The following is a 22055-nucleotide window of genomic DNA, read 5'->3' as shown; positions in this document are numbered from 1 at the left end:
GGCAGCTAGGGACTTTGCACTTGGACCACTCCCTAACTAAAAATGTAATTCACTGCATGGATTATTCATATAAACAATATGATTTATGGTGGACATCTGTTTTCTGGGAGGGATCTGAAATTCTGATACTTTTGCGGGCAGCCCAATAAAGGCCTTGGGTATTAGTCTTCAGAGGGCTTCCCTGGAGAGAAACACTATATACATGTTACTGCAGTGTTCATTGTCAGATAAAGGAACAAGCTCAGTGTCTACCCCATAGAAAGAAGAGAAGAAAACTTGTTCATGGATTATCCTCCCAATATATAATTAGCTATGCATGTGTGGGTACGTACATATATGCACAATAAGAATCAATAATACATGTCTTTCTCAACTCGTGGTTAATTTCCCACAATCACTCAAAAGTTGAAAAAAATTCAACAGAATACTACAAATGCCTAAATTTTATTAAAAGATGATAAATTTGGAAAAATAGATTATTTGTCTGGTATAGGCTTCACCCTAATTAAAATGTTTTTTTCCCTATCATATGGCATCACAGCTTTGGACTGCAGTATTTAACCACATATTTCAGGGAAAACAAAAAAGACAAATTAACTCATTCAGATAATAGTCAGCATGCACCTCTTACGAACACAGCACAAATACTTCATCCTGATTTATTTTATTCAAATTTTCATACCAATTATAGTTTATTGCTATTTACCTAAGTATATAAATAAAAAAAACCCCAGCAAATTGTCATAAAATCTCTTTCCTAGAATCTGTAGAAAGTTTTTCTTAAACAAGAAAAGAGTCCTTTATAATATTTTTAAGCAATAGAATTAACTAATTTCAGTGCAAGACAGTTTTTAGTCATAAATAACATGCATAATTTCTAGCTAATGCTTATTATTAAAAAATTAGTCTTTTATTTATTAAAAACCTAAATACTTAGCTCAGAAACCAAAATAAAATGATCTTACTTGTCTTGTTAAGTAAAATTCAAAGCAGCTGAAAAAAAGATGACTCAGTGTAGGACATAAATTTTATCTGTTTAAACCCAAGTTTAATTCTATAAATATAAATTTAAGTAACTTTTTTAACGTTAGATTTATACATTTATTTATATTTTAAATGTTCCTTGTGCCCATCATTTCTGCTTTACATTGATTTTGCAGTGATATGATGGATTTGTCAGACTATAGTTCTCTTAGGAATTTCATTGACCACATATTGTAGTACATACATTTGATTGTTTATAGCTTATTATAAAGCTACATAGAAAAACAATCAGAGGGTAACTGCAGGAATGAGAAAAAAACATTTGTTTACTTACTTTTTTTTTTGAGACAGAGTCTCGCTCTGTTGCCCAGGCTGGAGTGCAGTGGCATGATCTCGGCTCACTGCAACCTCCACCTCCTGGGTTCAAGCGATTCTTCTGTCTCAGCCTCCCAAGTAGCTGGAACTACAGGCACACACTACCACAACCAGCTAGTTTTTGTATCTATGCTAGAGATGGGGTTTCACCATATTGACCAGGCTGGTCTCGAACTCCTGACCTCATGATCCTCCTGCCTTGGCCTCCCAACGTGCTTGGATTACAGGCGTGGGCCACCGTGCCCGGCCTGTTTACTTACATTTTTATTTCAAACAATTTTTATAACTCTTGAAAAAACCCAAAAGCCAATACAATTATGGAAAAAAAAAAGAGCTAGAGGGTTGGGTGGACAAAGAGTTGAAAAGAAATATACACTAAAACATTAATAGTAATTATAAGCAGATCTAATTTTCTTATTTTGCTTTTCTGTTTTTTTCTGAAATGTTCCACAATTATTATTATTTCTATCATCATGAAAAGTTATTTTGAAACAATAAATACCACTGTCAAAAAGCTATAACCTAGCTAGAGTTTCTATGTAAATTAAATGGCAATTCATTTTAATGAATAGTCAGTTTTTACTACTATTACGTAGCTACTGTAAATGTTAAAAAAGTCTATAACTGATCAGTGGGTGAAAAAAAGGGATGTTAATTTCATTTTTTCCTTTTTCATTGGATTCTGTATAACAGATATTAATAACTTGCTAATATGAGATTACCAAATTCAACAAACATCACTACAACTTAAAATGGACAAAATAAGAAAGATGTTCTCTATATTTGTTATCATATAACCCAATTTACTCTGAGACTTTTTTATGAATATAGCTTCCAGATTTCAAATGTTTACAAGTTAATAAATATAACCTACATTGAGAGCAATCAGGATGATGTCATTTACATTGACTTTGTCTGGAGAGCTTGTGCAAGCTTCAATGCCTTCATCTGAAAGATACCTGTTAAAATAAAATAAATGGCTTAATATTATCTAAAATCAAAATTAACCAAAATTCTTTTCTTAAGTCTACATGCAATTTTGTTTTCTACTATAAAGTGCTTCTGCTACAAATACTAGGGAAAGAGTCTTGGATATGGATTCCCTGTTTATTTACTATGTCTTATAGAAGAGATGAACAGTGCATACTTTTCTTTTGTACCCTTAAAGAGATATTGTGTCAATAGGATTATTCATATGCTTTCTGAGAAAAGCTATTTAAATGTCAATATACTTAAGGGATGTATAAGCTACTCTTTGCTATTATACAAATATAATCTCGACTTAAGTATCTGTTAATACCGTAAGATCTTAAAAAGAGATTGAGATGTGTTATAAAAATAAAACTAAAATAAACACTGTTTTAAACTGAGTACAGCAGAACTTCTCTCTGGACTTTCTCACATTATCTTCTCAAGTTCCCTTTCTTTCACATAAGGTTCTCAAGGATCCTTCGATAAAGGCTATTAATTCCAAATAACACAAAGATAGGCAACTTTTTACAATACATCTTTTACTTTTCCTATCTCTTTTCAGTATTTTTTATGCATTGTCTTATTTGCCCTTTTTTCTTTTATCCAGTCCAAATCAGCCATGCATCTGTCAGAGACAATTAATTCAAGAGTAAAGAGATTACTGAATCTGAAGGAAAAAAATTCGTCTCTACCCATACCCATGGACATTTTGAAACTCTTTGATAAACTCAACAATTCTAAAATCAACCATCAAAAATCCACTTGTAAAAACCCCGATTAATATCTCACATTTTTTATAATCAGTATCAACCCCTTTAACCAAATGGCTAATGGTACCATCACCATTGCAGACATTCCTCCACAGTTAAAAGGATCCAAGACTGCTAGTCTAAGAGATCTAACTCAAGCTCATTTTTGATGAACAGCAATTCCACCATCAACCCTCAACACTAGACTGATTCTAAGATACTTATCAAAGTAAATCTTACCCAGAAATAGCAACCAAAAAAAAGTGCCTTTAAGAAGTAGAGAATAATTTCTCCAAAGTAAAAAAGCAAGTGAAAAGAAATGTGAATAGTTAGAACAGTACAGAAGAGCAATAGAAGATTAAAGTAGATAAGCCAATGAGCAAGACCAAGGCGATAAAAGTCAGAAAAATATATATTTAAGTCAAACCAAGAATGTTAACAAAATGAGGTACTATTAAAAGTTTAAGACCATGACACTGTTAAACCACAATGATAAATGAAGGCAAGTAGTTAAATGGGTGACAGAGAAAATACAAATATATTGATGAGTCAGTAAGAATGAATAGATGGTAGGCAGGAATGACAGTATATAAGTGACCATGGAATACAAATATCTGCAGTCAATTTCGATGGTTAAAATACTGCTTTAACTCAAAATGGCTATAATAATTTATTATCCTGTTAATTTTTCACTATGAATAATGAAAAATTGTTCAACTGTATCTGTAACTCTAATTAATCATCTTATAAATTCACTTTCATAAATATTATGCCCCGCTTATGTGAAAAGTATTGTGTGAAATCAGTAACAAGATTAGTAAAATGATGAAAACTAAACACCTGCCCTCAAGAAGTTTACAGTCTGCTATACAGTATAACACAATACATAAACAGCTATCATGCAAGGCCAAAATAACTATAAAAATGTTATAGGAGCTCAAAGTGGCTGTGGGATGGGAAAAACACAGAAAAGGAATAGTGTAATCAAAAACATGGAAGTGAGTAAGTGTGAAGCACCTTCTAGGAATAATATCCTAGAGCTTTCTGGCTGGAAAATGGAGAAGAAAAAAGAGATAAGTATAGGTTGAGACCAATTTTAGAAAGCAACAGTACACAAAAGGATATGGGTGATAAATTAAATTCTGATTGAGTGATTACAAAAACACAGCTTTCCAAGCTCCTACACAAGAGGGAAATAGTATGTAATGACTAATAGAATATTTTGTTTTCTAGAAAGGAAACTGTAGAATTAAAGAATTATAGGATGTCAGATAAACTAGAATAGATTAATTAATTTAAATTATAATAGATTATTTATAATAAATTAATTTAATTTAAAAATAACCAAAATTCACCTCTTCAACTTTACAGATGAAGGAGTCCTAGAGATGTAAAATTAAACTTGCCCCAAAAATACAAATTTAGAAGATGCAAAGTTAAAAACAAGAATGACTCCTAACTCCCAATTCAGCACTCTTTCCATTATAACACACCATTTTCAGCTGGGCACAGTGGCTCACGCCTGTAACCCCAGCAGTTTGGGAGGCCAAGGCAGGTGGATCACCTGAAGCCAGGAGTTTGAGACCAGCCTGAGCAACATGGTGAAACCCCGTTTCTACTAAAAATACAAAATTAGCCAGGCATAGTGGTACATGCCTGTAATCACAGCTACTCGGGAGGCTGAGGCAGGATAACTGCTTGAACCCGGGAGGCGGAGGTTGCAGTGAGCCGAGATCATGCCATTGCACTCCAGCCTGGGCAACAAGAGCAAAACTCTGCCTCAAAAAAAAAAAAAAAAAAAAAAAAAAATTTAATTTATCAAACAATTAATGCTGATACTAGTGATATGATAATCTCATTAAAAAAAGCCAGTAGCTATCCAAATCAGTTTCCTAATCAGCTAGATACTTCAGCAACTCACACAGACAAAAACAGAACTAGACAAATTCAATTGGTGAGCTCCAAAGTACATTAAACAAGAACAGGTATAAAACTCAGTTGATAAAAGCAGTCACGCTGTTCCCTTCTGCATCGTAGAAGATCAGGAAACTAATATCAACTAATTATTAGATATTCAAGTTTTCAGAAGAATAAAAATATTCCATCCCTACAAAATATTAAAAGGTAAAGTCTAACAAAAATTCTAAAGGCAGAGTTGTAAGGGTGTGGAAACTTGCCTTTATCCACATAAGTCAAATATGTGATTTCTTTCAAACAAGGCCCATACATCACATTGCTGGACTTAAAATTATACTACAAGGCTATAGTTACCAAAACAGCATGGTACTGGTATAAAAATAGGCAATGATACCAATGGAACAGAATAGAGAACCTCGAAATAAAGACAAATACAGCCAACTGATCTTCAACAAAGCATACAAAAACATAAATTGGGGAAAGGACACCCTATTCAATAAATGATGCTGGGAAAACTGGCAAGCCACATGTAGAAGAATGAAACTGGATCCCCGTCTCTCACCTTATACAAAAATCGACTCAAGATGGATCAAAGATTTAAATCTAAGACCTGAAATCATGAAAATTCTAAACATTTTCAAGGTTTAGAAATTCTAAACATTGGAAAACTCTTCGGACATTGGCATAGGCAAAGAATTCATGACTAAGACCCCAAAAACGAATGCAACAAAAATAAAAAGTAAGTAGAACTTAATTAAACTAAAAACTTCTGCACAGCAAAAGAAATCATCAGCAGAGTAAACAGACAACCCACAGAGCAGGAGAAAATATTTGCAAACTATGCAAAAAGGACTAGAATCCAGAATCTATAAGGAACTCAAACAAATCAGCAAGAAAAAAAAAAAACAAATAATCCCATCCAAAAGTGGGCAAAGGATGGAAATAGACATTTCTCAAAAGAAGATATACAAAAACAGCCAACAGACATAAGAAAAAATGCTCAGCATCACTAATCAACAGGGAAATGCAAATCAAAACCACAATGAGAAACCACCTTACTCCTCTAAGAAAGGCCATAATTAAAAAGTAAAAAAAAAAAAAACAAAAAACAAAACCATAGATGTCATGATGTGGTTTACACTGCTGGCAGAAATGTAAATTGGTACAACCACTATGGAAAACAGTATGGAGATTCCTTAAAGAACTAAAAGTAGATCTACCATTTGATCCAGCAATCCTACTACTGGGTATCTACCCAAAGGAAAAGAAGTCCTTATATGAAAAGACACATGCACACACGTTTACTGTAGCACAATTTGCCAGTTGCAAAGATGTGGAACCAACTTAAGTGTCCATCGACCAAAGAGTGAATAAAGAAAATGTGCCATATATACACCATAGAATACTACTCAGCCATAAAAACGAATTGAAATAATGTCTTTTGCAACAACTTGGATGGAGCTGGAGGCCATTATTCTACATGAACTAACTCAGGAATGGAAAACCAAATACTTTATGTTCTCACTTGTAAGTGGGAGCTAAGGCATGAGGGTGCAAATACATATAGAGTGATATAATGGACTTTGGGGACTCTACTGGGGTAGGTTTGGAGAGGGTGAGGGATAAAAGACTACATATTGGGTACAGTGTACACCGCTTGAGTGATGGGTGCACTAAAATCTCAGAATTCACCACTATAGAACTTATGTAGGTAACCAAAAACCACCTGTACCCAAAAATACTATTGAAATAAGAAAATAATAAGGCCTATAAAAGGTTTTCTGAACATAACAAAACCAAAAAACTTAAGCCTTATAGGTTTACTCCATAATTTTCAAGAAACAGGGCACCCATTCACAGCTCTCCCTGAATAATATCTTACTGATCCTTTTGTTAATACTGGACGATTGTCACAGAAGGACTGAGCCTAAATTAACCATAATTTGGGATTTACAAATTAATCTTTTCATTTTTGTAAACATTTAAAACTCCAATATTACCAATGAATAAAACAAGTGATAAAAAACAAAAACTCAAAGACCAAAATGTGCTTCAAGAACTTCAGTAACACAGTAACTGAAGAACAACACAACACAGGATTCACCAGTCTTAATTGAGGTAATCAGGAAAGAAAGCAACTGAAAAGTGGAGCAGGCACTCCAGTTACGGTCCCTGTGCACACCCACCTGGTGGACCTTGAGAGAAGAGAATTATCATCAATTCCCATGTGCCATCTTTGAACACCTAAAACCCAAGGGCATTGATACAAAAGAAGAAACTGACACCAGAGGGTTCTTGTTTACTAAAACAGCCAGCAAAAGCACACTTTTTTTTTCACTCTCTAATGGAGATTTTGGACATTAATATTATAAAACCACTTATTACTAATCTAAACTATGACAACATCTGAATACATTTTACTGACAAGCAGGGCATTAAAAGGCTAAATTTCTGCATTATACTCACAGAACAGACAAATATTTCTCACTAATTTTACCTTCAAATAATGCAATTTTTAAGTTACCACAGTTTAGTAAGTGCTCAATTTTTTTCTTTTTTCTTTTTAAACAGGGTCTCACTTTTCACCAGGCTGGAATGCGGTGGCACAAACGCAGCTCACTAGAGCCTCAAATGCCTGGGCTCAAGCAATTCTCATGGCTCAGTCCCCCAAATAGCTGGGATTACAGGCACTCTCCACCATGCCCACTTAATTATTTTATTTTATAGAGATGAGATTTCACCATGTTGCAGAGGCTGGTCTCCAACTCCTGAGCTCCAACAATCCGCCCACCTCGGCCTCCCAAAGTGCTAGGATTGCAGGCATGAGCCACCACACCCAGCCTTAAGTGCTTAAAATCCCTTAAAAAGGGATTTTAGAAAATGCTTCCTTTAGTAAATGCTTCTATTTATGAGAAGATGTCAAAATTCCATCTTAGAATCACTTAACTGTCTTCACCTCGTGTTCAGAAGTCACTTGGCATATAAAACAGACATGTCCAAACCATAGCTCAAGAATCTCAATTGGCAGAAAACTGTGATAAAACAAACACTATTGTTTTAAACTCATTGTTCCAGATAGTAGATCTCCATTACCACCCTTTACCATCAGTAAGGAAAGAAGAGGGCCAGTTTTCTTTTGATCCATTTCTTTGAAAGCAGGTAAAATCGGTGAATCTAACTTACTCACTGGCTATAACGTATAGATAATGAAAAGGAGCAAGGCAAACTACAGATCAGCTGACTGAGCTAAAGGGGGCAGCCATGTCTGCACGAGGACTAGTAAAGCAGTTACTGCGTCAGATTTGATTTTTAGCTTTTAGATTTCCGTAAAGCAGTGTATAAGCCAAACAAAACAGGGCTCAGCCTGCATGTGGTACATGTACTTTGTACTTATTAAACACATTAGTTTATTTAAATTATTTGCTCCTGTTCACTTCCAAGTTGTCTCTGACATACAGTGTTGTGCCGTAAGTGTACCTCAGATAGTATAACATTCATAGCCAACTTCCTTTCCAAGCAAGAAAAGAACCAAGTATCTTTTAGGTCACTTTGTACGCACTGGGAGAGCAAAGAACACAATTATGCCTGTAACAAATGTTCTCTGGTGAGTTGTTTACATCACACTAAAAAGTATCAAATCATTCAGTCTGGTCATTGACATAAATATTTTACAAACTGGACATATAAAGAACCCATGCTTACTTCAGACTTTGAGGACTACTTATATTTTTAAGGAGGAGGAATGTTTTAATTGGCCAGAAAGTGAGCCATAAAAGCAAACACTAAAGTTTTATTCTCTTTTACCCACCGCCACCCATTGAAATAATGAATGCCCATTCAAATCTGAACTGCAACTTGACTTCCTGAAATAATAAAATACAGAATTATTGCACATTGATATAAACTGGGCTGATGACACATGAAAAGTCTTTAAAATGCCAATGAGAAAACCAAGAGTGAAAACATTCTTCACAAATGGATAGGGACTATGTCAAAAAAAAAAAAGAAGATATCTGGACAGTGACTGGTACATGGTGTTCTTAACTGCCCCTGAATAAAACCCAAATCAAATGGCTTCATGCAGTTTTTGGGGTTCTAACCTACACCTGATTATTTGCTACCACACTGAGGTTACTAGCCCCCGCACATGATATCCAAATACCAAAATGGGAGTTTGATAAATGAATTCTTGCTTAGCCACAAAAGAAAATAAAGATAACTAATTCCCAATTACCCAAGCTAAGGTGGGACAAGAGAGGGAAAAAACATAAAAGATAATTTAAAAAATAACTTCTATTAAAGGATATTTTTGATCTTAGCAAATATGGAAGTAACTGACCTACTGCAAATTCCCAAAACTTCAATGTTGTAAAGATATTTTTAAAAAATTACCCATACGAAGATCTCTCCGTTCACTCTGCCTAAACTGTTTCTCTCTCCATAGTGTAAATTGATTGTAATACACCTGCCAAAAATTTGTTTTATATATTATTCTTATAGACTCTTACTATACCATACCTAGTCAGAGACACTGAATTAACTTGCCGATTCCCTCCTCTAGGGCAGAAGGAAATGGCTTGCAAGTTCTTGTTTATGAATATAACTTGGGAAAATACAGTATTTTGCCATAATGAATAACAAGATTAGTAAGGTAAAAATGCTAGTAAGAATTGGGGCACAAGATTTTCTTCAGATAACCTGTTAAAAATAAAATCAATATATTCAATACAGCTTACAGATATATTGGAAAGATAGCACATGAGAATATAAAATGGAACACCAGCAGTTAGTTGAATGAATCCATGAATTCCATGGCAAAAGCTCTATTGAGCATAATAAACAGAAGGATCAGAATTCTACAAAAGGTAATTCAGAGGAGTGAGTACTATGAAAAATGGTGGAAAATGAAAAAAGAGGTCTTTTATTTTGTTTCCCTTAACAACTAAGTACCTCTTCTATTAATATTACCACATTTTCTTTTCTTGTCTAGGCAAAGTAGCCACTTCCTATCCCAAATTGAATACCACAATCTGTATTCCAACAATTAAACCAGGACTTGAATCAATGCTAGCTTAAAAATTTAATTTTCTCTGTGGCTTATATATAAATGGATCAGATAAATAAAGGTACGTACTATTTAAAGTACTTCTAAGTACCAGCATGTAGTGTTAATGTAGTAAACTACTTTCAATATAAGATTTATTTTACTCATTAATCAACTATCTATTAATATGCATTATTTTTTCAGTTTTTAGTTTTTATGATTTCTTTGCCATCATAAATATACATTAGTTCCACCTTTTTATTTTTATTTTTTGGTAAAGATAGTCTTGCTTTGTTGCTCAGGCTGGTGAAAGGATTAATATGCAAAAAAAATTTTTTTAATTACTTAACACTATTTAAGAATCTTCTTCTAAATAAACAACTTCTGATGATGCAAAACAATATGAAATGCCTTGATATACATCATGGTTAACATCCACACTGGTCAAATATCAGTATTTCAGTAGCCAAACAAAAAATTTATTTTAAAAATTGAGATGGAAATTTAAAAAATTTCTAGGGAAAATCCTTTGTAAGTTTATATCTAATTTAACAGTATTCAAAAGTGTTTAAATTCTGAAAAGTTAAATCTAGATAGCTTTTTGTTAAGCACTTCCTTTAAAAAGCTGAAGACTATCAGCTAGCTAATTGTGAAAGCTGTACTACTTGAAAGCACCACTAGATGACAACCTTGTTTCACAAGTAAAATATTATACTCCTGTTGAAGCTAAGACCCTGAAGAGATACTAAACTAGCTTAAAGGTTTCTGACATTTGTTTTTTGTTGGAGAGTAGGGATAACAAAGAAAATAAAATAGACTACTATAATTTTGAATTTGTGTTTGATATAAAGATCACTCAGGGTTTAAAAAAAACTCATTTAGTAAGCATTCAAGAAATACCTCACCATTAGATATATTAAGACAATTTTCTCTTCCCGTCTCTTCTACATCTATATCCTCTGGAAATAGATGATTTTATAAAAATAAAGAACACATAAATTATTACAGACTAATGCTTTTTTGCTGTAGAATAGTTACAAAAAGTATTTTCAGCATTATTTCAATAATTGCTTTTCTGTGACATCAAAATATAGCATGACGATTTTAAAATGATCGTGAGATAGGTAATAAACAACAAACTTCTATTTTTATGACTCATATTCAAAATATTAAAATATTTTCCCCATACATAAACCAATCCATGAAGGCATTCACCCTAGAATGCTTATTTAGTATTAAAAAAATTGTAACAGCTGAGCAAGTAAAAATTTGTAAATAATTCCTTTGAAATCCCATAATTGATATATTACATAGTATAGTGGCAATGGTAACCTAACTATGTTGTTATTCATCTTTGTAAACCATGACTTCACATAAATTTAAAAGTATAAAATGAAGGCCTAGATATTTTCACTTTCATTGGGGTTATAATTTACAGCCTTCCTCTAATTCTGTATTTTCATACATTAATTCAGAAGCAGAACTGGGGTTACTTTTTAATAAATCAGATTTTAAGATGTGAGATTACTTAATATTTCTGTCCTCTTTTTCTCAGCAAAAAGGTAGTGGCTATAAAACCATACATCAGTTCAAAAGGCTTACATGAAGCCTAATGCCCTAAACACTACACTGACTACTGCACTCATAGCATTGGTGCCTACAAAGTCCATGCTGAGGGTCTCTCAAGGTGAGGCCTTCCAGAATTAACCCCAAGGAGATCACATACTTGATTAAGTTTACATAAGAAATGCTATTTATAAATGTAAGGTATTATAAAAATTGGAAGGCATTTTCATGAGTAGCTGGAGAGACTATCACTTTTTAGTGAAACTAGTGAAAACTAGATGAAAATCTCAGCCTTACCTTTCAATACATGTGGGACCCTAGTCAATTTACTTCATCTTTCTGTGCCTCAGTTTACCCTTGCCAAAAAAGACCGTACTGAAAATACTGATCTACAGAGTTTTTCTAAGAATAAATGAGGAGACAGCATGTAATACCTAGCAAATGCTTGGAATACAGTAGGTGCTAAATAAGTATTAGTTTTCTTCCTTCTTAAACATGGTGCCCTTGTTTATTCTACAAAATATTTTCAAAACATAATGATATTCAAAAATCTGGATTCTAATGAGAAAGAAAGAGAATAAAATTTCTCTAATGAGAAAGAAAGAGAATAAAATTAATGATAAAGGGAATTTCTTCAAAGGCTACAGCTAATAGACAAAAGTATATATGCTTCCTTACTGGTAAGCCTGACTACAGATTTCTAGCAGGCTACTCACATGGAGTTCACTGAGAACTAAAGAAAAGTGTCAGAAAGAAGGAAATACCTTTATTATTTATTTTGTTTAAATCACTCAGTTTTACAATTGAAAGTTTTTTAACAATAAGAAAGTAAGTTATTCCATTAGACTGTGCCACTGTTTCTGCCTGGAACAGAATTTCTAATGCAAAATGAATTGCTATTGTTTTTGTTCAACCTGCCATTTATGTCAAAATTTAAAACAATAATGTCAAGAAAGAGCTAGTAAGCAATAAAGTTTAAAATTATATTGCACAGAGAAAAATTAGCCATTTTACAATTTACATTTAAAATTTATTTAATGTCATTCAAAATCTTAAAAATGAAAATCTACTTCAATTATCATAGGCAGTTAAGACAAATACCTACTTGTTTCTAGTATATGCAATCATATGTCTTACAATCTAATAGCATAACGATTCCCTGTACATTAAAATGAAGTAAAAAATGAAAGAGGCATATAAAAAGCACAATATTACAATTAAAAAGGGCAGCCATTTAAATGTGTCACTCAACAGGTAAATACTAAACAATAAATTTTTTGTCAAAAGAGTGAAATAGTCCCATATATATGTCAGCTGATAAATATGAATTAGTAATTCTCATTTCCATTTCTTTAAAATGCATCTTAAATACAAAGTGCTTAGTGTTGCTTACATTTTTGAAATAGAAATGCTGCAAATAAATTAGATATTCTTTTCTATTGAAGGAGACCAGGAAATTTCACCCCAAAATATGGCACCCTGGTATGCTGATTATTTTAAATTAAAGGCCCTTGGAGACTGGCAGATACTAGAAGAAGCTTTACTCTGATACTCCCTTATCTGCTTAAACTCCAGACTCTTCAAAGAAGAAAATTACCACTGGTCCTTTCCATGAGTTTTCATTAACTCATACTGCAGGAATAAAGACTGAAGTCTGTCAACACACCTGGACAGAACCACTGTCTTCTCTGTGGGCCCACAAGGCTTTGTCTCAGGATGCATGAGGACGTATGTCTCAAGACGTATGTTCTCCAAGCCCATTGAATTCCCCTAAAAATCACTTACTATTCACCTTAAAATCATCCACATCTCCCTTTCCTCTGTGAAGAGTATATAAGCTTCTGTACCCCCACTGCACTATTGTATAAACAATCATTCTCTTGTAATTCCCTTGTGCTATGCACGATAAAATTAATTTTGTATGCCTCTGCTATTAATAGGCCTTTCTTCAGCTGATTTTCAGCAAACCTTCAGAGGCAGAAGGGAAAATTTTCCCTTGGCCCCTATATTAACTTAGAAAACATAATTTGACTACATCCCCCATACCTCTTCATAGTAGCCTGAATGGTGGCCCATGCTTATGTCCTAATGCCTGGGAATCTGTGAATGTTACTTTATTTAGAGACAGTCATTACAGAAGTAATTAAATTAAGAACTTTGAAATAAGAAAATCATACTAGATAATCCAGGCAGGTCCTAAATCCAATGACAAGTGTTTTTATAGGAGAGAGGCAGAGGGAGTTTAAAAATAAACACACAGAGTAAAGTGACACACAGAAAAGTAAAAGGCCATATGAAGCTGGAGGCAGAAACTGGACTGATGATGCCTCAAGCCAAGGAATGTCAGCAACCACAGAAGCTGTAAGGGTAAGTTACTGATTCTCCCCTAGAGCCTCTGCAGGGAGAACAGTTCCAAAGACATTTTGATTTCAGACTTCTGATCTCCAGAACTGTTAAGTGAATAAATTTCAATTGTTTTAAGCCACCCAGCTTGTGGTAATTTGCTACCGCAGCCACAGGAAATAAATATACCCATTACAAATTCCAGTAATTACTTGAGAAGTATTGATTTAATTAAATAAAAAACATTATTTTGAAAGGCCATCCATCCCTTAGCTTAGAATCTATGAAGGACATTTTCTATTCAACTTAAAATGCCTTGATTCATTATCTCGTTCTGAATGAATACTTTCAGTGAACCTTATTGGTTAGTTTAAGTCTATAAATAAGAAAATACAAATTACACAGAGTGTCAGTGGCCCTTCTTATTATACAGAAAAGGATAGTGGGTAAACCAGGAGCACTGAACAGTGTGGAGAGATCAGTCAAAGGAAAGACGTAGAGAGGGGATCACCAAACTCTGTCTACCTACACCTGACTGACCTCCAAATGACACGTGCGAAGCCGACTCCAAACATCCCAGCTGAAGACAAAAGATTTGAAAAGAGGATGGAGCTGCTGCATAAGAAACGAAACTGCAGTTCAAACCCAGCCTCCCCACAAAAAAAAGTACCTTTAATAACACGGGAAACAATATTCATCAGTGTAAAACAACAGAACAAAAATCTTTACAATTTAACACTACTAATATGCACTACAAAATCCAAAATTACCCAACATACAAAGAACGAAAAAATGGAACACATTCTGAAGAAAAAACAAAATCAATCAAATCTGTCTGATGCCAAGATGAACCTGATGCTGAAAATAATAAAGATTTAAAGTGGATATTACAGCTATTTGCTCTTAAGAAAAAAAAGTTTTCAATACAGTCACACTCCACATAACATTTTGGTCAATGACAGATACATATATGACTGTGGTCCTCTAAAATTAAAATACTGTATTTTTACTGTATCTTTTCTATGTTTACATATTTTTAAATATACAAATATGTTTAAATACATAAATACGTACACAATACTAAATTGTGTTACAATTGCCCACAGTATTCAGTACGATAACATGCTGTACAGGTTGGTAGCCTAGGAGCAACAGGCTATGCCATATAGCCTATGCGCTTAGTCGGCAATACCATTAAGGTTTGTGTAAGAACACTCTGTGATGTTCCCACAGTGACAAAGTTGCTTGAGAACACATTTCTAGAACATACCCCATAAAGTGATGAATGACAGTATATGGTATGTGAAGGTTTTATAGAATTCCTCTGTGAAACCATTTGTCCCTTGGTGCTTTTATGGAGTAATCTCTCCTTAATTTTCTCTATTTCTTCTATAACATTGGTCTGCTTAAGCTTTCTAACTCTAATAGGGGCAACTTTGGTCATCTGTACTTTCCTAGAAAATTACCCATTTCATATAGGTTTTTAGAATTATTTGCAAAGTGTCTCATGACATTTAAAAAATTTTTTGTTGTGTATATTCAAGGTTTACAACATGATGTTACAGGATACATATAGATAGCAAAATAGTTACCATAGTGAAGCTTATTAACGTATCTATCATCTCACAGTTACTTTTTGTGTGTGACAAGGGCAGCTAATGTCTACTTATTTAATAAAAATCTCTAATTTTAATAACTTTAGTCCTCATGTTGTACATCTCTCAACTTGTTCATCCTACGTATCTATTTTTTGTCCTTGGACCCACATCTCCCCATTTCCTCTGCCCTCCCCACTGCCTGTGGTAACCACTGTTTCATTCTCTATTTCTATATTTGAGCTCTTTTTTGGTTTATAATATTCCACATATAAGTAAGATCACATAATACTTTTATTTCTGTGTCTGGCTTTTTTCACTTAGCATAACATCCTATAGGTCCATTCATGGGTGAGAAATGGCAGGATCTCCTTCTTTTTAAAGGCTCAATTATATCCCATTGTAAATACAAGTCACCCTTGAACTCGGGTGTTAGCAGCACCAACCCCTGCACAGTTGAAAATCTGAGTATAAATTCTGACTCCCTAAAAACTTAACTACTAATAGCCCACTGCTGACCAGAAGCCTTACCAATAACATAGTCAATTAATACATATTTTGTATACGTATAATGTACTATATTCCTACAATAAAAAGAAAATGTTACAAAAACCATATGGAAAGCATATTTACTGTTCATTATGTGGAAATAGACCATCATTAAGGTCTTCATCCTCATTGTCTTCATGTTGAGTAGGCTGAGGAGGAGGAGGAAGAGGAGGGGTTGGTCTTGCTGTCTCAGTGGTAGCATGGTAGAAATCAAAGAAAATCCACGTATAAGTGAACTCACACAGTTCAAATCCGTACTGTTCAAGATCAACTGTATATACCACATTTTCTTTATTCATTTTTCCATCGATGGACATTAGATTGTTTCCATAGCTTGGCTACTGTGACTACTACTGCAATAAACTTGGGAGTGCAAATATCTTTATGAGGTAGTGATTTCATCTTCTTTGGATATATACTCAGAATAGGGATTGCTAGGTCATACTGTAGTTCTATTTTTAATTTCTTTAGGAGTTTCCATACTGTTTTCCACAAGGGCTGTACCCATCTACATTCCCATCAACGGTGTACTAGGGTGTTTCTCCACACCCCTGCCAACATTTGTTATCTTGTATCTTTTTTGATAATAGCCATCCTTATAGGTGTGAGGTGATACATCATAGTGGTTTCAATTTGCATGTCCCTGATCATTCGTGATCTTGAGCACCTTTTCATACACCTCTTAGACATTTTTATGTCTTCTTTAGGGAAAAGTTTATTCAGGTCCTTTGCCCATTTTTTAATCAAATTATTTTTAATGTATTCTGTTTGAAAGATGACTTCTCTTTGTTATTTCTTATTTTACATAGTTATGCATTTTTTCCTTGAATAAGTTAGCTAATGGTTTGTCTATTTTGTTAACTTTTTCAAAAACACCAAGACTGTTCATCCGATAAATGGATATAAACAAAATGTGTTATTTCCACACATTGTAATATTATTGTCATAAAAATAAGTGAAGGAATGATACATGCAGCAACATGAATGAACCATAAAAATGTTATGCTAAGTGAAAGAGGCCAAACATTAAAAGCCACATTCTGTATGATTCCACTTATATGAAATGTCATATAAAAAAATCCATAGAGACAGAAAGAAGATGAGAAGTTGCCAGGGTCTAGGAGGAAAGGGGAATGATGCCAATGCATATCGGGTTAAATGTTCTTGAATTAGATAGCAGTGATGATTACAAATCTCTGTGAATATACGAAAAGCTACTGAATGATATGCTTTATTTTTATTTATTTATTTATTTTTTCAGACAGAGTTGCCTTCTGTCACGCAGGCTGGGGTACAGTGGCACAATCTCTGCTCACTGCAACCTCTGCCTCCTGGGTTCAAGCAATTCTCCTGCCTCAGCCTTCTGAGTAGCTGGGACTACAGGAGCATCCCACTATGCCCGGATAATTTTTGTATTTTTAGTAGAGAAGGGGTTTTGCCATGTTGGCCAGGCTGGTCTCGAACTCCTCCCTCAAGTGATCCGCCAACCTCAGCCTCCCAAAGTGCTGGGATTACACGCGTGAGCCACTGCGCCCAGCCAGAACTGTACACTTTAAAAGAGGTGAATTTTTTTCTGTGATTTATAACTCAATAAAGTTGTTTTTTAAAAACCACTGTCCGGGGGCGGTGGCTCACGCCTGTAATCCCAGCGCTTTGGGAGGCCGAGGTGGGTGGATCACGAGGTCAGGAGATCCAGACCATCCTGGCTAACACAGTGAAACCCCGTCTCCACCAAAAATACAAAAAGTTAGCCGGGCATGGTGGCGGGCGCCTGTAGTCCCAGCTACTCGGGAGGCTAAGGCAGGAGAATGGCGTGAACCCGGGAGGCGGAGCTTGCAGTGAGCCGAGATGGCGCCACTGCACTCCAGCCTGGGCGACAGAGTAAGACTCCATCTCAAAAAACAAAAACAAACAAACAAAAAAAAAAACACTGCATGGCCAGGGAGAGAAAACATCAGGATTTTGGCTTATTTGCTAGATTTACTGTTTTTCTATTCTTTTGCTCATCAATTTCTGCTTTTATAGTTATTATTTTTCTTCCTTTTGACTTACCTTGATCTTTTTTAGTTTCACTGAAAATTTAGTTCATGTATTCATTTTATTAATAAAAGCAGTAAAATAAATTTTCCTCTAATCACTGCTTTAAATATACCACATAAATTATGATATAAAGTGTCACTGTCATTACATTTTTTTACAATACATTTAATTGTATTTCTCCTTTTACAATTTTTTAAAATACTTTTTTAAAAGTTGTTTAGTCAAACTTTTTAATTTCTAGGTGAAAGGGCTTGTATTTGGTTTTGTTAGTAAATCCTAGTTTTAGTCCACTGTAATCAGAGTGTATATAATAGTTCTACTTTATGGAAGTTATTAATGTTTTCCTTATGACATAATATATAATCAGTTTTTGTGAATGTGCCATAGGCACTTAAGAAAATGAGTATTTTCTCTTATCAAGGTATAGCATTCAATATACAGTATACCCAGAAGATCAACCTTATTGGCTATATTGTTTACATCTTCTACCTCCTTATATTTTGTCCACTTAAATCTATCATTACTAGTAATGAAAGTAGTATAACGAAGTATCCTGTTACTGGTATGTTTCTATGTATGTGTCCCTGCAAACTCCTGAAGTTTCTGTTTCAGAAAGCCAGTTGCTCTATCTCTTGATGCATAAAAGTTCTGGCATGATGAAAACTATTTTTATATAGCCTTAATATTTAAAAAGCAGCTTGGCTAGATATAAAATCCCAAATTCATACTTCCACTGACTTTTCTTTGAATGCTGCTCTATTTTTGCCTTGCTTTATATATTGGTTTTGAAAAGCTTGATGCTACTATAATTCTTTTGCTTTTATTTGACTTTTTTCATGGCGGTCCTAAGGATTTTATTATCTTAATAATCTGATAATTTTTAACTGGGATATGTCTTGGAGTTAATTGCTGTGGATTAATCTTTCATTGCACTTGACATACTTTCAATGTGTGGATTTACATCTTTTTCTATCTGGAAAGTTTTCTTGAATTATAGTTTTAGATATCAGCTCTTTTCAATTGTTTTGGTTTTTTCCCCTTAGGGACTCAAATAAAACAAATATTATTCCTTCCTTGACTTGAATATTATTCCAAAGGAATAATATTCGACTACTTTCTCTCTGACATTTCTTCTTTATTTAAATTCTCATAGTTGTTTTTCTTTCTTCAATGCTCCTTATCAATTTTTCATTCTAGTCCATTTTCCCTTGGGTACCTTGTAATATATTCTTTATTTCTAAAATAATTCTGATATTTTCTTCCATTTCTTTCCAAAGCTCCATCAACATTTTTCCCCCATTTGTCCCTGTTTATTGTCCACTTCTGTCTTTAGTTTTTGAATTTCTGACTCAAGTGATTTTTCATACTTCCAAATGCTCGTTGGAGTAAATTTAATTCTGTTGGAGTATGAACTTAGAGTTATAGTTCACGGTTGTTTTGGGGAAAAAGAATTTTCCTCGGTTTGCGTGCAAATTTGTTTCCTGATTTAGAAATATTTTGTTCATTTTTGTGACATTGGGCTGTTTTACAATATTTCTAGTCCAATGTCAACCTTTCCTACCAGTCAATCAATGCTATATACTTTAATGAAGTGGTTGGTTTCATTAGGGGGCATATTATGAATCCTCCACCTGTGTAGTTCTATTTTGTCTCACGGGGCCTTAATTTTTCCCTTTTCCTTCTTTTCCTCTTCATTATCCAATTGCCAAAGGAAACGCCTTCCCTCCTTTTTGTTTCTTTCTCTCCCAGAAGCTATGCATTTCAAAAATTGAACCTTTAAATCATACCTATTCTTTGAAATCAGACTTACCCATTTAAATAGAATCTATCCATTTAATTCATACACCAATTCCTTTATATGGCATGTGTCTATTTTAAGTTACATGCCTGACCCACTGTTTTTCATCTGTTTCTTTCTGGCCCTTTACTTGGCACCTGTCCTTACTTTGAAATATCTTCCTAATAAGCCAAATTTCTTTATTTTTCACATTTAGGGTGGATTTGATCTTTCTGGTGGTCATTCCTACCACCCTCCAGTCATTTCATTTGCATCTCTCCTCTGCTTTTCTGTAGTTTTTTTTGAGGTCTGCCTTGGATCACCAAAGCCCCACAAGTGGGACAAGATTGGCACAGGAGTGTGTGGAACCATGGGGCTGGCTTTTAACTTTTTCTTTTTACTGACAGGTCTTTGATAGTTTCCACATTCTCTGTGCTCACATAAGGTTGAGAGCATTGTTTTACACAGATTTTGCTTAGGTGTGAAGTTATCCGTATAGTTTGGGGGAAAGATTCTGGGAAGTTATTTACTACACTGCCACCATTTTCTAGTTATCATAAGTCCTAGTAGGATTTTCTTCAGCAAACAGACAAACTGATGTTAAAATTCATATGTGATATGGTTTGGCTGTGTCCCCACCCAAATCTCATCTTGAATTGTAGCTCCCATAATCCCCATGTGTCACGGGAGGGACCCAGTGGGAAGTAATTGAATCAAGAAGGCAAGTTTTTCCTATGCTATTCTCGTGATAGTAAGTAAGTCTCATGAGATCCGATGGTTTTATAAAGGGCAGTTCCTGTGCACATGCTCTGCTGCCTGCCACCACGTATGATGTGCCTTTGCTCCTCCTTCGTCTTCTGCCAAGATTGTGGGGCCTCCTGAGCCATATGGAACTGTGAGTCCATTAAACCTCTTTTTTTTTTATTAATTACCCAGTCTCGGGTATTTCTTCACAGCAGTATGAAAATGAACTAATACAATATGGAAATGCAAATGCTCAAGAATTCCCAAATTAACCTGAAAGAAAAGATGAGGGCTCACACTAATTGTTATCAGTACTTATCATAAAGCTTCATTAATCCAGACAGTGTGAGATTGGCATGAGGACAGTCAAATAGAATAATAAAACAATATAGACCCACAAAATACGGTCAACAGAGTTTCTTTTTTTTTTTTTTTGAGACGGAGTCTCAGTCTGTCACCCAGGTTGGAGCACAGTGACGTGATCTCGGCTCACTGCAAGCTCCGCCTCCTGGGTTCATACCATTTTCCTGCCTCAGCCTCCCGAGTAGCTGGGACTACAGGCACCCGCCATCATGCCCGGCTAATTTTTTTTGTATTTTTAGTAGAGACGGGGTTTCACCATGTTAGCCAGGATGGTCTTGATCTCCTGACCTCATGATCCACCCACCTCGGCCTCCCAAAGCGCTGGGATTACAGGCATCAGCCACCAAGCCCAGCCTGGTCAACGGATTTTCAATCAAAATGCCAAGTCAATCCAATAAAGAAAATTTTTTTTTACAAATGTCACTGAAATACCTGAATATCTGTATAAAAATAAAAATAATACCATGCTTCTTTCCCACTCCACAAACCAACATAATTTGATCATATACTTAAATATAAAACCCATATCATACAGCTTCTGGAAGCAAGCATAAGAAAGTACCTTCACAAACTTGAAGTAGGCAACAATTCTTGAACAGGACATAAAAAGCCCTCATTATAAAAGAAAAAAAACTGATAAAATTGATCTTGACCAAAATTAAAAATATTTAGTCATCAAAAAATATCATTAATAAAATAAAAAGGCCACAGATTGTAAAAAACATTCATAGCATATATATTTTAAGACTCATATCTAGAACATATAATCAACTCCTACAAATCAACATTTAGAAGTCCAACAATCCAATTTCTTTTTGTTGTTGTTGTTGTTAGGTAAAAAACATTAACCTTTATGGAAATAATTACAAGTAGAAAAAATCATACTTCTTATACACTGATTAACTTGATGTAAATGATATCTATCTTCTAAGTCTATATTTGTAATATTAATAATCTAGTATATCTATCATTACATGATGTATTACATATAAAACACATAACCACAATAATTATAAAAGAGATGAAAATACCTTTTC

At 34.3% G+C, this 22055-nt stretch overlaps 1 protein-coding gene across 11 annotated transcripts in view; it reads right to left on the bottom strand.

The window, feature by feature from the left end:
• TDRD3 (tudor domain containing 3) overlaps positions 1-22055 on the bottom strand; it is a 181674-nt gene that overhangs the window by 134438 nt on the left and 25181 nt on the right. For 10 of the 11 annotated variants that reach the window (XM_008950652.5, XM_003825323.6, XM_063595787.1 and 7 more), the window contains exon 2: positions 2234-2318. The exons of the other annotated variant lie outside the window; for it this stretch is intronic. In XM_008950652.5, the coding sequence (XP_008948900.4) occupies positions 2234-2318 (85 nt within the window). The remainder of the gene's footprint in view (positions 1-2233; positions 2319-22055) is intronic. 11 annotated transcript variants of the gene reach the window in all.

This window comes from Pan paniscus, chromosome 14 (genome assembly GCF_029289425.2).
Source record: "Pan paniscus chromosome 14, NHGRI_mPanPan1-v2.0_pri, whole genome shotgun sequence".
Lineage (NCBI taxonomy): Eukaryota > Metazoa > Chordata > Mammalia > Primates > Hominidae > Pan > Pan paniscus.
Note: the sequence above shows the minus strand (reverse complement) of the source record. Positions and strands in the feature narration are given on the sequence as shown.